This window comes from Rana temporaria, chromosome 12, assembly GCF_905171775.1.
Source record: "Rana temporaria chromosome 12, aRanTem1.1, whole genome shotgun sequence".
NCBI lineage: Eukaryota > Metazoa > Chordata > Amphibia > Anura > Ranidae > Rana > Rana temporaria.
In genome coordinates, this window is record NC_053500.1 from 30622484 (window position 1) to 30639996 (window position 17513).

The 17513-nt window shown below is 46.4% G+C and overlaps 1 protein-coding gene across 2 annotated transcripts in view; it reads right to left on the reverse strand.

The window, feature by feature from the left end:
* The window catches only part of MYO1D (myosin ID), a 132770-nt gene that overhangs the window by 10641 nt on the left and 104616 nt on the right, over positions 1-17513 (reverse strand). For both annotated transcript variants that reach the window (XM_040329843.1, XM_040329842.1), the window contains 4 exons: positions 16749-16972; positions 16522-16666; positions 16335-16439; positions 13895-14008 (listed from right to left, as the gene is read on the reverse strand). In XM_040329843.1, coding sequence (XP_040185777.1) covers positions 13895-14008; positions 16335-16439; positions 16522-16666; positions 16749-16972 — 588 coding nt within the window. The remainder of the gene's footprint in view (positions 1-13894; positions 14009-16334; positions 16440-16521; positions 16667-16748; positions 16973-17513) is intronic.

The following is a 17513-nucleotide window of genomic DNA, read 5'->3' on the forward strand; positions in this document are numbered from 1 at the left end:
TTAAATAATCTGCAAATAAAAAGTATGAACAAAACCCATTAGGTATAATTATTTCTAGTGACTCAATAGTCATACATGCTGGGCATAGAATGGACAATTATCTTTAAATCTTTATATACAACGGATAATCATCTTCAAATCTTGGCTTAGTAAATGTAATATACAAAAATAGTTTACAGCATTGACTGGCTTGTTAAACAAGATAAAGTACAGTATTCCAGAGCAATTTACTGGGGTCAGGTCAGTAAACTATGAATTCTGATTGGCTGCAATTTGCACATTAGCACTGCGATTTGCAGCTAGCTTACCAAATAAGATTAGGGGCCTTGTTCACACATGCTTACTACAGAGCACCCCCAGGGCCGTTTGAAGGAATTTGGGGGCACCAAGAAAAAACGGACATGGAGCCCCCCCCCCCCCCCCTCCCAGCACGCACGCAAAGCCTAGAGGAACCACAGCATAACGATACAGAAAAAAAAAATGGAACTGCCTACACAGGGACCACTGTTGCATCCCTGTGTGGGTAAAACATGGCCCTCGCATGAGTTTACGTTGTACAAGGCCCATATGAACAAGACCTAAAAGTGTACTTGTCCTTCAAGAGATAGAGGAAGCCATGTCGGTTAATGAATTTAGTAGTAGGAACTGGTTACCTATCCGTTCCCAGGTCCAATGCTAATTGTATCTACAGAACCAAAACTTAACTTTTTGTCCTAAAAGCAAAACGCTATGTGTAGCGGAAAACTAACACTACACAGCACTCTGATCACACCACTTCAGCAGGGACAGAGAAGCTGGTCAGAGCCAAATACAGGGCAATCTTAGAAGAAAACCTGTTATAGTCTGCAAAAGACTTGAGACTGGGGCGGAGGTTCACCTTCCAGCAGGACAACGACCCTAAACATACAGCCAGAGTTACAATTGAATTGGAATGGTTTAGATTAAAGCAGAGAGAATGGGAGGTGTGGACAGTGTGCAGTGAGGTTAGTGATTGCGAGGGGTTGCGGTGGGTTTAGTGATTGGGAAAGTTTGCCATGGGGTTAGTGATTGGGAAGGGTTGCAGTGGGCTTAGTGATTGGCAAGGGTTGCAGTGGGGTTAGCGATTGGGAGGGGTTGCAGTGGGGTTAGTGATTGGGAGGGGTTGCAGTGGGGTTAGTGATTGGGAGGGGTTGGTGATTGGGAGGGGTTGCAGTGGGGTTAGTGATTGGGAGGGGTTGCAGTGGGGTTAGTGATTGGGAGGGGTTGCAGTGGGGTTAGTGATTGGGAGGGGTTGCAGTGGGGTTAGTGATTGGGAGGGGTTGGTGATTGGGAGGGGTTGCAGTGGGGGTAGTGATTAGGAGGGGTTGGTGATTGGGAGGGGTTGCAGTGGGGTTAGTGATTGGGAGGGGTTGCAGTGGGGTTAGTGATTGGGAGGGGTTGCAGTGGGGTTAGTGATTGGGAAGGGTTGCAGTGGGCTTAGTGATTGGCAAGGGTTGCAGTGGGGTTAGCGATTGGGAGGGGTTGCAGTGGGGTTAGTGATTGGGAGGGGTTGCAGTGGGGTTAGTGATTGGGAGGGGTTGGTGATTGGGAGGGGTTGCAGTGGGGTTAGTGATTGGGAGGGGTTGCAGTGGGGTTAGTGATTGGGAGGGGTTGCAGTGGGGTTAGTGATTGGGAGGGGTTGCAGTGGGGTTAGTGATTGGGAGGGGTTGGTGATTGGGAGGGGTTGCAGTGGGGGTAGTGATTAGGAGGGGTTGGTGATTGGGAGGGGTTGCAGTGGGGTTAGTGATTGGGAGGGGTTGCAGTGGGGTTAGTGATTGGGAGGGGTTGCAGTGGGGTTAGTGATTGGGAGGGGTTGCAGTGGGGTTAGTGATTGGGAGGGGTTGCAGTGGGGTTAGTGATTGGGAGGGGTTGGTGATTGGGAGGGGTTGCAGTGGGGGTAGTGATTAGGAGGGGTTGGTGATTGGGAGGGGTTGCAGTGGGGTTAGTGATTGGGAGGGGTTGCAGTGGGGTTAGTGATTGGGAGGGGTTGCAGTGGGGTTAGTGATTGGGAAGGGTTGCAGTGGGGTTAGTGATTGGGAGGGGTTGCAGTGGGGTTAGTGATTGGGAAGGGTTGCAGTGGGGTTAGTGATTGGGAAGGGTTGCAGTGGGGTTAGTGATTGGGAGGGGTTGCAGTGGGGTTAGTGATTGGGAGGGGTTGCAGTGAGGTTAGTGATTGGGAGGGGTTGCAGTGGGGTTAGTGATTAGGAGGGGTTGCAGTGGGGTTAGTGATTAGGAGGGGTTGCAGTGGGGTTAGTGATTGGGAGGGGTTGCAGTGGGGTTAGTGATTGGGTGGGGTTAGTGATTGGGAGGGGTTGCAGTGGGGTTAGTGATTGGGAGGGGTTGCAGTGGGGTTAGTGATTGGGAGGGGTTGCAGTGGGGTTAGTGATTGGGAGGGGTTGCAGTGGGGTTAGTGTTTGGGAAGGGTTGCAGTGGGGTTAGTGTTTGGGAAGGGTTGCAGTGGGGTTAGTGATTGGGAGGGGTTAGTGATTGGGAGGGGTTGCAGTGGGGTTAGTGATCGGGAGGGGTTGCAGTGGGGTTAGTGATTGGGAGGGGTTGCAGTGGGGTTAGTGATCGGGAGGGGTTGCAGTGGGGTTAGTGATTGGGAGGGGTTGCAGTGGGGTTAGTGATTGGGAGGGGTTGGTGATCGGGAGGGGTTGCAGTGGGGTTAGTGATTGGGAGGGGTTGCAGTGAGGTTAGCGATTGGGAGGGGTTGCAGTGCGGTTAGTGATTGGTAAGGGGTTGCAGTGAGGTTAGTGATTGGCCTTCACAATCCTCAGGTGCTTGGATGGAAAAATATATACTATTTTTGTATCTTTCAGAAATAGCATCTTACTGGCCACAATCTGCAGTGAATGCCGTTTCCTTATGTTGCTATAATAACAATATAAAAGGTATACAGTGGAACACACAGACAAAATGGAGGTATAAAGAAAAACAAGGATGCGTAGAACAGCAGAGAAAAGCAACAACATAATCTCAGCAGGCCGAGTAGAATAGCTGAATGAAGCTTGTGCTGGACCAGACATCGGCTGATCCTGTCTCCATGGAGATTTCCATGGCAACCCCATCCCCCGGTGGTTGTCACGGCGATGGGATGCTTTTGGATGCAGAGATGCCAGTAGCTGCAAGATCAAATGTGACTGACTGCAACCATCTCTCCTGTTTTCTTTCTATTGTGTTCCATCGCGATCTCCCGCTCCCCCACACCTCTATTAATGACTATTGTCTTTCAGTAAATCCCGGCAGATCCAATCCCAGTGGGATATTCTATACAATTTTATAAACACCTTCTGGCATCAAATGTATCTACAGAACGGGCATAGAGGGCTACAGCATGGTAGAGGGTTCTATAGCATGAATAGGGCACGTGTCAAAGAAAACAAATGGCCATTGTTCTGTTTTTTTTATGCATAGAATAGCGGTGTATGACGATGTCCTGTCTCTGTGAGTTCAGCACAACTAGTCCTTATACACCAAGGGAATTGGATTTACATTTATGGAGGTCCCATCAGTAAACCTTTCTTCCAGCAGAGGTCCGAATCACATGTTTGTATGAAGACTTTTACATCACAACCCCCCTTATATCACAATCCCATTCTTACATCAATGTCCTCAGTCCCCTCACAGTCCTTCATTCCACAGTTGAATTGTTCTCAGTCCCCCTTCACATCATCCCACCCCATTCACAGCAGTGTACTGAATCCCCTTTACATAACACACCCCCTTTATTTACAGCAGTGTCCTCACCCCCCTTACAAATCATCACTTCCCCCCCACAGTACTGTCCTCTGCCCCCTTCATATCAACACACACACAGCACTACCCCCCTCACATCACAAATACCCCCCCCCCCACAGCACTGTCCTCTGCCCCCTTCATATCAACCCACACACACACACACACACACACACACACACATCACTACCCCCCCTCACATCACAAATACCCCCCCCCCCCCCTCCACAGAGTAGTGTACTCTGCCTTCTTCATATCACCTGCCCCCCACCACATCCACTGCCCACCACAGCACTGCCCACCCTCACATCACCAGCCCCCTTCACATCACCCCCCCTCCACAGCACTGCCCCCTTCACATCAACCCCACACACAGCACTGCCCCCTTCTTATCCCCTCCCAGAGTAGTGTACTCTGCCCCCTTTACATCACCTGCCCCCCACAGCACTGCTCCTCCTTCACATCACCCCCCCCTACCCACAGCACTGCCCCCCTTTACATCACCTACCCCCCACAGCATGGCCCCCTTCACATCACCTGCCCCTCACCAGCCCCTTTCACATCACACCCCCACACACACACACACAGTGCTACCCCCCTTCACATCACAACCCCCCCCCCCCCCAGTAGTGTGATCTGCCCCTTTTCCCATCACCCGCCACCCCTTTTTATCACCTTCCCCCCCATAACACTGCCCTCTTTACATCATTCTTGCATCACAAATCCACCGTCCCCCACTAGTGTGCTCTGCCCTTTTTACTCCCCTACAGCACTGTCCCCCCTTACATCACAACCCTGCCTCTTCACAGCCACCCCCCAGCCTCACTTGCAGTCCCCCTCCCCACAGCACTAACCACCCCCCTTTACCACCCCCACAGTAGTGTGCTCTGCCCTCTGGATATCCAGCCAGCTTCCCCACCTCCAGCACTGCCTCCCTGCCCCCTCCCGTAGTGTCCTCTGCCCTTCATTCTCCAAACTTAGACCAAGCAGAGGACGGGAGGCAGGATGGACACAGCTCAGCATTAAGGGGTTGGGTAATAAGCTGAGTGCTGATAATAAGCCGAGTGTGGGTAATAAACTGAGTTTGGGATGCACGGCTCTGCATTAGATGGGGGGAAGGGAGCTGCAGCTGCCGGCTGTTAACTTTACAAATTAACCACTAGGTGATTGGTGGCTTGAATGCAGGGCAGTCCTAGCCACCAATCACTTGCTGGTTAATATGAAAAGTCCAATGCAGAGCTGTGCTTCCCAAACTGAGCTAATTACCCACACTCAGGTTATTACCATCCTTACTCCCGACATGCAGAGAATGACAGCGGCCAAGGCTGGGGAATTGAAGTGGCTCCTAAATGGCGAGACTGAGGGTCCAGATGGTCCGAGGGTGCAGTGGCTTGGTCCAGATCTAAATAAGTCAAAAATTGTGCAGCGCAAAAGTTAAATTAAAAACAAGAATGTAGCAGTCCTTGAAAAAACTTCCAAAAATGGCTCTTGAAAGGAAAGCATCCAAGAATCACACTTGATGCACATATAATATGAAACAAAAACAGAGTCCCAAGTGAAACAGCAGACTGGACAATGACGTAACGATCCAGATCCCTCCACCACCAGACAATGTAGCCTCTCGCCTCATTAATTCGACCTGAAACAGGTCACTATGCCAAAAAAAAAAAGACTTAGGTCACATATATGCGAATTGGATGCATTTTTAACCAAATCCTATTTGCATGACTTGTGAACCTGCAGCCTTTTCAATGGAGCCTGTTCACTTATGCGTTGGCTTTCCGCAGCGTGTTTTTAAAAAGGATCCGACACGATTTCGAGCCCGATTCACGTGCAATTTCCATTGTCATTCAAATTGACAATTCACACCTGAATTGCGCCTGAACCCCTGAACAAAGTCTCACTGGAGGGGGCTAAAATCCCGCTGTCTAAACCAGACCGCACATAGGTGAAACCTTACAGTTCGTCATAATTATGCTGTCCCATGACACTAAAAATCGATATTGGTAATTGGTATCGGCGAGTACTTGAGAAAAAGTATCGGGACTCGGCCTTAAAAAACTGGTATCAGTGCATCCCTACTTACAATCACTGTAGGTATCACTACAGCTCAGAAAAAGAACAAAAAGTCCAAGTACACATAACTTTATACTGTACTATGCAATGGCCCAGATTCAAGAAGCAATTGCGCCCGTGTAAGCGCAATTGCTTACTTGCTCCGGTGTAACGAGTGCTCCTGATTCAGGAACCTCGTTACACCGACTGCAGCCTAAAATCTGCGCGGCATAAGGCTCTTATGCCACGCAGATTTTAGGCTGCATTCTTGCGTGGGCCGCTAGGGGGCGCTCCCATTGTGATCAGCGTGTAGTATGCAAATTGCATACTACCACTGATTCACAAACTTGCGCGGGCCCTGCACAAGCCAGGTACGGAGTTTCCATACGGCAACTTTAGCGCAAGGCTGCCCCTTCTAATAGTAGGGGCAGCCAATGCTAAAGTATAGCCGCCGCTCCCGCGACGTGAAATTAGAATTTCACGTCGTTTGCGTAAGTGATTTGTGAATGGCGCTGGACGCCATTCACGTTCACTTTGAAGCAAATGATGTCCTTGCGACGTCATTTGCCGCAATGCACGTCGGGAAAGTTTCCCGACGGAGCATGCGCTGTACGCTCGGCGCGGGAGCCCGCCTAATTTAAATGATTCCCGCCCCCGGCGGGATCATTTACATTGCGCGCGCTTACGCCGGGCAATTTTGCCGGCGCGCCCTCGCAATTTACGGAGCTACTGCTCCGTGAATCGAGGGCAGCGCAAATTATTTGCGGGGGCGTAGGGCAAAATCGTTGCCCTGTGCCTCTGCAAATAATGCGCAAGTCGTACCTGAATCCGGGCCACTGTAGGTATCACTATAGCTCAGAAAAAAGAACAAAAAGTCCAAGTACACATAACTTTATACTGTACTATGCAATATTGGTAAACCTTATATGATTTCAAATACGAGAGGTCCAGTAAACCTCCAATACCTCTAAAGGGAAATAATATGGTTCCAGGGTCATTTTATTTAAAGGATATTGATACATGATAAGGAGTTCCCAGAGCACCATGGGCTATCTTAAGAGACAGCTCAAAAGAAGCCGCTTGTCTTGAGGCTGGCTTTTTCAGATTGAAACCTCGGATGGAAGCGTCTGGGTCATTAGCGTTTGTGTGTACAAAATTCAGCTTGAGCTGAGAGTGGGTAAGAGATGTAGAAAAAAAAACTAATGATCCACCTACTGCCTGGGTAGAAGACCGTGAATGTTCATATACAATCTTTAATCTGTACCCGATTCAAAAATAATAAATATACTGAATTATTTTTTAATGTTGATCCTAACAATACTTGTAATTACACTCGTAAGTCGTGTAATATACTGTACACATGCTAAAAAGCCATTTTTTTTCAGTCCCATAAATAGGTCACAGTGATCGATAGGCACTATGCTTAGTACCTGGTTATATATTCAAGCAACAAATACATTACTTACATCAAATACACTCTATCCAGCCTTCCTTTTTAAATGAATAATTCATAGGATGCCTTGTATTCGTAGAAGTGGCGGATATGAAGGAGAAAACACTTAGGCCTGCTTTTAATGAAGCAAAAAGTGGTGCGCAAAGTGTAACCTGCAGCAACCAATCAGCAATGACTGACTGCGACTGGACAACAAACGGTGGGCTCTCACTGGCTACTATGGCCGGCCCTACACACTGCTGATTTATTGCAAAGGCTTGTTATAAAACGCTGTGTACCCGCTATGCAGTTTTTTATTATTAGACAGCAAATGCGGTGTAAGAGTTTGTTGCAGCATCGATCTAATTAAATTGTGTTATAAAAGCTGCACCCTGCTTCCCGAAAGCCTACTGTGACTTCATTAGGGTGTATTGTAAATAACAAAATCCACTTAGAGTAAATGCTCACAATAAAAGCTTACTTCCTTGACTGCAACATTTCTAAAGAGTCTCCGTCATCCTGGCCTGAATGGTTCTCTTGTAAAAAAAATCCTCCCCATGCCCTTCATCGTTCCTGTTTTTCAGTCAGAGCACCAAGTCCTGCGTAAGCTTTCTGGGCAATATTCTGAGTATAGTTACGACGGAGTATCTCAGGATACTCCATCGTATCTCTCCTTTTTGGCCCGTGTATCTATGCGACTGATTCTTAGAATCATTTTCGCATAGATACACTTAAGATCCGCCATGTGTAAGTCACTTACACTGTCGGATCTTAAATGTAATTACGCCGGCCGCCGCTAGATGGCGTTTACGTTCAGGTCTCATTTGTTTATGCAAATGAGCCTGATGCACCGATTCCCGAACTAATTCGCGTCGCGTAACCGTCGCTAACGTCGTTTGCGTAAGGGTAAACTTACCCCTGCTATATGAGGGGTAAGTTTACGCAAGTCCCACGTAGGCCATGTTAAGTATGGCGTCGGGTCCGCGTCGTGTTTTTCCGTCGGCTACGTCGTTTCCCTAAGTCGTTCTTGAATACGACTTAACGTCAATGACGCACACGTCGGCGTCATTGACGTTTTACGCCGAGAACTGGAGCATGCGCACTGGGCTATTTTAAACCCGGCGCATGCGCAGTTCGTTAGAATCGGGGGCGCGCTTAATTTAAATAGAAGCCGCCCCTTTGGAGATACGCGTGGCTACGCCGGGCCATTTACACTCCGCCACCCCAAACTACGGAGCAGGTGTTTGGGGAATACAGCACTTGCTCCTGTAGGTTGGGGCGGCGGAGTGTAAATGGCTTACGCGCCGCCCGCGGGAAATCTAGGAGAATATGGCCCTCTGTCAGTTGTGTCAGGGTGACAGGGTTAACGTCTTGGTGGTTGGCCATTCAGGCCAGAGCACTGTGTCCTGGGAGGAGGACACATGTTCTCCCATATACAGCAGGAGCATAAGGAAGGCAAGTACTAGCGGTTGGAGGTTATCCTTGTAGGCAGGTGGCCTACTCTATGTTTAGTTAGCACTTACTGCCCAGATCAAAGGGAAGGGGTTATTATTTTTGCTCCTTTCCCTGAGAGTGATTGCAGGCTTTTTTTGGAGGTCCCAGCCTCCCTCCTGTGAATTGTAAAAGAGCATAGGTCCAGATCCAAGTGGACCTGGGAACTTCAGAAAGAATGGGAGGCTTGCTGGGAACTGAAGTCCACTTCAGAGCCCCGATTCATCGGGACACGGACTTCTCCATTCGAGTCTTGCCAAGTATAGACTTTTCCCAAATATATCGTATTTGCCGGTGTATAAGGCGACCGGGCGTATAAGACGACCCCCTAATTTTACAGTAACATTTTTTGCCTGTACTCACCGTATAAGTAGACCCCCCTTCCGAGGCTTCCGACGCTTCATATTTCTTCTTTTTTGAGCCATATTCTTCTTCCTTCTTGCTGGAGCTGGAGCCAATCACGGTGAGCAATGTCTTCTATTAATGAATACAAAGCCTGCTTGGATTGGCAGAGGCTGTAACATCAGCCCACGCCTCTCTGACTCTCAAAGCCAATCCAAGCAGGCTACTGTATTCATTTGAATACATCGCTCACAGGGATTGGCTAAGTGGTATATACTGTATGTAGCCAAAGCTACATACAGTATTACCGCACATCCAGCAGGCATACGAGCAGCTGACCCCTGCTTTTTGGCCAGTTTTTTTTTAAAGCGGGGGTTCACCCAAAAATACATTTTTAACATTACATTCAGCCGAGTTGTCCTAATGACAATCGGCTGTTTTTTTTCCCGTACATACCTTATTTCACCGCCGCTTCCGGGTATGTCTTCTGCGGGACTGGGCGTTCCTATCTGATTGACAGGCTTCCGACCGTCGCACACTACGCGTCACGAGTTGCCGAAAGAAGCCGAACGTCGGTGCGGCTCTATACGGCGCCTGCGCACCAACTTTCGGCTTCTTTCGGCAACTCGTGACGCGTAGTATGCGACGGTCGGAAGCCTGTCAATCAGATAGGAACGCCCAGTCCCGTAGAAGACATACCCGGAAGCGGCGGTGAAATAAGGTATGTACGAAAAAAAAAAAAAAAAAACAGCCGATTGTCATTAGGACAACTCGGCTGAATGTAATGTTAAAAATTCATTTTTTGGGTGAACCTCCGCTTTAAGTGTAAAAGGTAGTCTTATACGCCAGCAAATACAGTATTCACCTGTGCAGGTAACCTGGGGCAGCCATGGTACCTGGTTAGGTGACAGGTCCTCCAGCAGGGAGGGGGTTGATGCTCTGACTCCCTCCCTAGCCGTCCATCTCTTCCGGTTACCGGGAGCAGACTAGCATTACGGAGCTCTAAGGCTTGATTACTAGGTACGGGAAGGAGAGAGGTAACTTAGGATACCTATGAGACCCACCGTCTATGTGTCCGGTGGGGTTTTATTCCATAACAGTAAAACCTTGGTTTGAGAGCGTTTTGCAATACAAGCAACATTTTTGAATACATTTTGACTTGATATACAAGCGATGTCTTGATATACAAGTAGCGTCATGTCACAACTGAATATAAAAGAGAAGAGAGGCGCCTCTAAGTGTAGCAATATGGTTACATTTAATGAATTTCAACATTTAACAACAACATTTAACAACATATTGCTACACTTCAAGGCGCCTCTCTTTGTTTCTAATCCCCTTGTGGAGGCTTCAATTTGTGGATGGACATTTTATGGTTACACAACCTATCATATTGCTCTAATCTTTTTACATGGACTATAAACTGAAGGACCTATGGTTGTGGAACGAATCATTTAAGTTTACATTATTTCTTATGGGGAAATTTGCTTTGATATACAAGTGCTTTGGATTACAAGCATGTTTCTGGAACTAATTATGCTTGCAATCCAAGGTTTTACAGTACTGGGAATAAGGTAATGGAGGTATGTCGGACTGGTGAAATGGGCAATGGCTCTCTGAATGCAACTATACGCGAGTTACGAGTGTTTAGTGTCATGGGGATGAAGCATCTCTCAGAGAAACTTTATACATTATTGCTGCACACATGTGGCTCATCTTGGAGTCGGGGACTGCCTTAATGTTCGATACTTCACATGACCATATACCGTATGTTAAAAAATGATGAAAGATCTTTTTATGTACAAGCCCGTTCATCTTCCTCGAAGTCAGCCTCCTATACTAGCCTGCACAGCAGCTGTAATACTGTATGGGGGAGGACAACCATCAGAGCTCTGTTGATTTTGTTAAAGCCTATTTTGTGAAGATGTGTTAATATAGTGGGAAGGAGTAAAGCCAGAGATCGATAACCAATAAACTAGCATCGTAAATAAGGCACATGGTCCAGCAGACATGGTAATTGTCACGTCCATGTCAATGTTCTCTCTGCCTTAATGTGATTTCCCAGAAGAGATCCTAAAAATATGCCTCCCTTTACTACACATGGAGGATTGGCATCACAACTTTTCATAAAAGAACATTGGGGTAGATTCACGTAGATCCGCGTATCTTTGCGGCAGCGTAACGTATCCAATTTACGTTACGCCTCCGCAACTTAGACGGGCAAGTGCTGTATTCTCAAAGCACTTGCTCCGTAAGTTGCGGCGGCGTAGCGTAAATCGGCCGGCGTAAGCACGCCTAATTCAAATGTGGGACAGGGGGGCGTGTTTTATGTTAATGTTCTGTGACTCGACATGATTGACGTTTTTCCCGAACGGCGCATGAGCCGTCCGTGGAATTTCCCAGTGTGCATTGCTCCTAATACGCCGCAAGGACGTCATTGGTTTCGACGTGAACGTAAATGACTTCCAGCCCCATTCACGGACGACTTACGCAAACAAAGTAACTTTTTAAAATTTCGACGCGGGAACGACGGCCATACTTAACATTGGTACGCCGCACTTACGCCACTATATAGCAGGGGTAACTATACGCCGGGAAAAGCCTAACGTAAACGGCGTAACTGTACTGCGTCGGTCGGGCGTACGTTCGTGAATTTGCGTATCTAGCTGATTTACATATTTAGACGCGTAAATCAGCGTACACGCCCCTAGCGGCCAGCATAAATATGCAGTTACGATCCAACGGCGTAAGAGACTTACGCCTGTCGGATCTAAAGGAAATCTATGCGTAACTGATTCTATGAATCAGGCGCATAGATACGACGGCGCAACTCAGAGATACGACGGCGTATCTGGAGATACGTCGTCGTATGTCCACTGAGAATCTGACCCATTGACTTTAAAGCAGTCTTGTAAAATTGTTGTCTTTGGCAAGATATCCCCACATTAAAAACTTGATGCAAAGACTAGGATTTGACACAACAAACTTTCGGCATTGGTAAGTGTGAAATCTTAGGGTGTTGGGCTTGAAGGGTTAAACCTCCATCATCTATCATAAAATGATAGATCAGTTTTTTTGATGTCACAATGTAGAGAATAAGATTTCCTATCATCTGTGCCCAGTCTTGCCACACAGAGTTAATCCAGCGCTGAGCAATCCTCTTTTTTATTGTTCAGTGGGAAAAAAAAAGACTTCCAGATAAAGACCAAAGTCCTTGCTTGAGTGACAGGTTATTTACATATCTCGTGCACTAGCTTGCAGACATGCACAGCTTCTGTAAAGTGCACAATTCACATCCCCCTCCCCTCCCCTCTCCAGTCCAGCTCTCCCAGGATTGGCTGTCTTTCCTGTGTTTTGATTAAATGTTTTCAAAATATGGGGTGATCCACAGTTCAGTCTAAACAGCCATCAGAATATACATAGACAAGAAGCTGTGCATGTCTGCAAGCTAGTGCACGAGATATGTAAATAACCTGTCACTCAAGCAAGGACTTTGGCCTTTATCTGGAAGTCTGTTTTATTTCCCTGAACAATAAAAAGAGGACTATATTTTTATGGATAGCTTAATATTGGGGTTCAGATCATTGTTAACCTGCTGTTCCCGCTGGCATATATATGGCAGCTGGGCGAGTGAGCTTTAATGCTGAACCTCCCACATATGCACCTTTCTGTGCTGAGAACGTGCCCTCAAGCACAGTGACTAAGCTAACACAGACAGCTCCTGATCATTGCTTACAATTTCAACCCTTTTATGGGTAAGGCTGGTTGTGCTGGAGTCGATCTATCGATTAACTTCAACACAACCAGCGTGTCTTTTTTTTTTCGTTGCCATCTGCAACAGCTGCTGGCAGAGATGATTGTATTCTGAAGGCAGGAAAACCTCTCACTATAGTAGCGCAGCAGGCGGGAGCAGTCAGTGTTGATAGGGGAATAGAGAAATACATCCATAGGTTGAAAGAAAGAAAATTCCATAATCTTTAGCTTGCCTTAGCATTGTTTGGAACTATTTTGGTGGACTACAAAATACATCTTTCCTATATTATCATAGCTCCCAACTGGTCAACTTCCTGGTTCCAAGCACCTTACATCACATCCACATGGAGGGAGGGGCTTGCTCACCACTGACCAGCTGGAAGGTTGCCACCTGCTGGAGACCTATTGATACGCTTTTTAATGTCTTTTAAAGTGAGTGCATATTTATTGTTTTTCATTTTACCAATATGTTTTAATAAGTGCTACACTTAGGTAGTGGCACTTTTCTCTCCTTCTTTTATCTCTCTTCCAGATCCAGCGTGGAAGAGAGACTGCCGACGCTGCCATAATGTGAACTTCAAGCCACAGTGACTTTTATGGACTTTTATGAAGAACTAAACAGACTTTCTTCATTTGTTTATCATTCCTCGCCCTTTTTTTTTGTCAGTTGCACCAGTGCCCCCCTTTTTTTTGTCAGTTGCACCAGCCCCCCCGCATTTTCTTTTGGCAGTTGCACCAGCCCCACTTTTTTTTGTCAGTTGCACCAGCCCCACTTTTTTTTGTCAGTTGCACCAGCCCCCCCGCACTTTTTTTTGTCAGTTGCACCAGTCCCCCTGGTGCAACTGACAACTTTTTTTGTGCCTGGGTACATTTTTTATGTTAATGCCCTTTACAAATCTTTTCTTAGTTACAGCAAAGTGAGTGCCCATTGTCACCCTAGGAAAGAGAGTGTGCAGGCGGCAGGATTACCAGGAAAAAAAAAGCCATCACATCTATGAACAGATAACCTGCAATATATTACAATTTTGTTCTTGGGTTTAGGTAAACATTTTAAGTCATCTTACTTACATTATAAAGTGGAGTGCTAGTCATAACTTTATACTGCTTGCTGGGATCCATTTTATACAGATGTCTGTCTGTTATAAATATGGCTCGGTCTTCTACCTTGTTAAATCGGTTCACCTAAGCAGTAAGAAAAAAAACAATCTAGTGTAAGGAATACACAGGAGAAAATGCATGTTGACAAGGGGAGTGTAGAGGTGGGCGGGGAGTCTACCGACATCACGACTCCACCCACTGAGCTCCAGACAACAGACCCACCCACAGAATCTGCAGTTTTTCAGTTCTTATAACAGACAGAGGGGAGACATTTGACAGGTAAGGATACATGCAGGAGGCATCTATATCCTTATAGATCAGCACTATGGCAGTAGTTTAGAAAGAATGAGAGTGGGTTTACATCCACTTTAACTAGTTACCGACCGCCCACCGTCGTTATACGTCATCACTTTGAAGATGGATATCTCGGTAACGGCAGCAGCTGCTGCCACAACCGACATATTCATCTCTTCAGTGGGCGGTCCTGTCAGCGATAACGGCATTGAAAAAATGACAGTTTCAATTTTTTTTTTTTTTTTTGCATTTAAGCCTAAATATGAGATCTGAGGTCTTTTTGACCCCAGATCTCATATTTAAGAGGACCTGTCATGCTTTTTTCTATTACAAGGGATGTTTACATTCCTTGTAATAGGAATAAAAGTGATATATATTTTTTTTTATTTCAGTGTTAAAAATTGTAAAATAAATAAAAATAAATACGAAAACCCCCCAAATTTTTTTTTAAAGCGCCCCGTCCCGACGAGCTCGCGCGTAGAAGCGAACGTTTACGCGAGTAGCGCCTGCATATGAAAACGGTGTTCAAACCACACAAGTGAGGTATCGCGGCGATCGTTAGAGCGAGAGCAATAATTTTAGCCTTAGGCCTACTCTGTAACTCAAAAAATGCAACCTGTAGAATTTTTTAAACGTTCCCTATCGAGATTTTTAAGGGTAAAAGTTTGACGCCATGCCACGAGCAGGCGCAATTTTTAAGCGTGACATGTTGGGTATCATTTTACTCGGCGTAACATTATCTTTCACAATATATAAAAAAATTGGGCCAAATTTATTGTTGTCTTATTTTTTAATTTAAAAAAGTGAATTTTTTTCCAAAAAAAGTGCGCTTGTAAGACCGCTGCGCAAATACGGTGTGACAAAAAGTATTGCAATGACTGCCATTTTATTCTCTAGGGTGTTAGAAAAAAAATATATAATGTTTGGGGGTTTTAAGTAATTTTCTAGCAAAAAAAAATGTTTTAGTCTCGTAAACACCGACCCTGAAAAACAGGCCCGGGGCTAAAGTGGTTAAGCCATAATTTTAATATTTTTTTCCCAAAAAAAATAAAAAACTGTATATGCTCACTTACAAAACATTATATTTACCTCCCCATATTTAACTAGAATTACTTAATTTGGGGGCAACTCTGGAGCCTAGAATCAGAGTTGCCCCCCCCCCCAAAGTCTGAAAGCCGCTGTCAACTGTCTGACTCCATGCTGAAAATGCAGAAAGGACTTCAGATAAACTGTTGTTTTGACTCCATTTGACTGCTGTGCTTTGCCATTTGTTACTCGTATGCACCATCAGGAGCAAAGACTCCATGTGTTTAATCATCAGCATGAGAACACAAGGTTGTCATGGTGGGAATTGTAATTTGCAAGTCTAGACCATAGCATAATATACACATGAGCTGAACGCTTTCTCTCTATAGATGACAGGTCACATACATCACATATACTAATGAAAGGTAAGAGGGAGCCACATTCACTAAAGGAAAAGTAGTTACTGTACAATATACAATAGTATAATGATTGCTTACTAGGTACAATAAAAGCCTATTCAGCCAAGGTGAGCTGAATAATGCCCGCTATATCTTTACCACTGGCCATCCATCACACAGTGCCGTAGATGCAGAGGGGGCTCTAGGCTCTGTGAGGCCTTAGGCAAAACTTGACATGGGGCCCCACTCACACCCATGACAGGAAAAATAATTCAAGGACAAGAGCCTCTTCCCCACAACCCTGGCCGGTGGTTGTGGGGGTCTGCGGGCAGGGGGCTTCCCAGAATCTGGAAGACCCCTTTAACAAGGTGGCCCCCAGATCCTGCTCTTTAATAACTATGGGGCGGGGGCCACCCGGTGATGTCACCTGGTAAACCTGCCCCCTTCTGACTTCATTGACTAAGGGCATGCTGGGTCATTGACGTCACGAGGGATGGTGTCACCGATATTCACTGGTTGTTAGGGACGCTGGCGGCCCCGCTCCTGAGTCAGGGCTCATTACGCTGCCTGTCCCTCAAAACTGGTGTAATGCATTGGGTAAGTTAGGCGGCCACGAGGCCCCTGTGAGTATGAGGCCTTAGGCGACCGCCTAATTTGCCTAATTAAAGAGCCGCCTCTGCGTAGATGCATACCTTGCGTACATGACAGGAGAAGAGAGGCTGCATGAACTTGTCTTTCCTCTGCAGCTCATTGGCCCGAGATACGAACACCTCCGAGTCTTGGGTGTTCTCTTGTTTCTGATAAAAGTAATAAGGCAAATTATTACAACCGCAAATCTTCTTTTTTAAGCCTTCTGCTTTCATACAACTGTAGACCTACCAAAGCAAGGTAACTGCCTTCCCATCGTCTCTGGAGCCCCAAGTCAGCTCGCTGACCCTTGAGGTTCTCAAATGCTGCCACTTTGGCCTTGATTTTTGGTATGTCGGCGGGAGGTATGGCTTTTATGATGTGGTACGCCCTCCACCTGTCAAAGAAAGCAAGTTTAGCTGTTATTGTAATCATGGAACAATGCTGCTTCATTTCTGATCCAGTTGAGCCTGAAATACCTGAGGAAGGCTCTCTGCAGGAATTCTTGGAAGGAACGAAGGACCTTTGGAGGCGTAGGCCATTTGACATTCTTCCCATAATCCCTGCTGTTCCGTACACCATTAAACCTGCGGACAACCTCCTTGATGTAGGACTTCACTTTGTAGCGTCTGTAGTACCTCATTATTTTGATGGCTGCTTTGGTTCTCTTATACTGCCAGCGGGCCAATGTTCCCCTCCACATCTAAACCGTAAAAGTAACAAAAAAGGGGGTTGAGAAAAGGGAAAACAAGTTGAAATTGTGCTTGGAAACATATGGCGTTCAACTGCAGACATACACTATATTACCAAATATGGCCAATGAGTAGAAATGGGAGTAAACAATTCCCCCGTTTTAGTAGGAGGAATAATGCCCGATTATTGACATTAGTGGGTGAAATAGTGCCCCATCGTTGGTGTCAGTGGGAGTGAGAGGAATAGTGCCCCACAGCATGTCCGTTTTCATCAGATCTCACCTGATCCGATTCGCCAGGACAGATGGCGACGTATCGCCATACGTCTGATTTTCGTGGATCGGACCAGATCGAATGTCAGCGGGCATGGTCACCGCTGACATCCGTCGCTCCATAGACTTGCATGGACCGCCCGTTCAGGTCCGCCCGAAAAAACTGACAGGCGGACCTGAATTCAAAGTACTCGCATTTCAAAGCGAGTTTCCCCATTGAAGTCAATGGAAATGAAAATAATTTGTTCCACATTGACTTCAATGGCATGCAATACCGCAT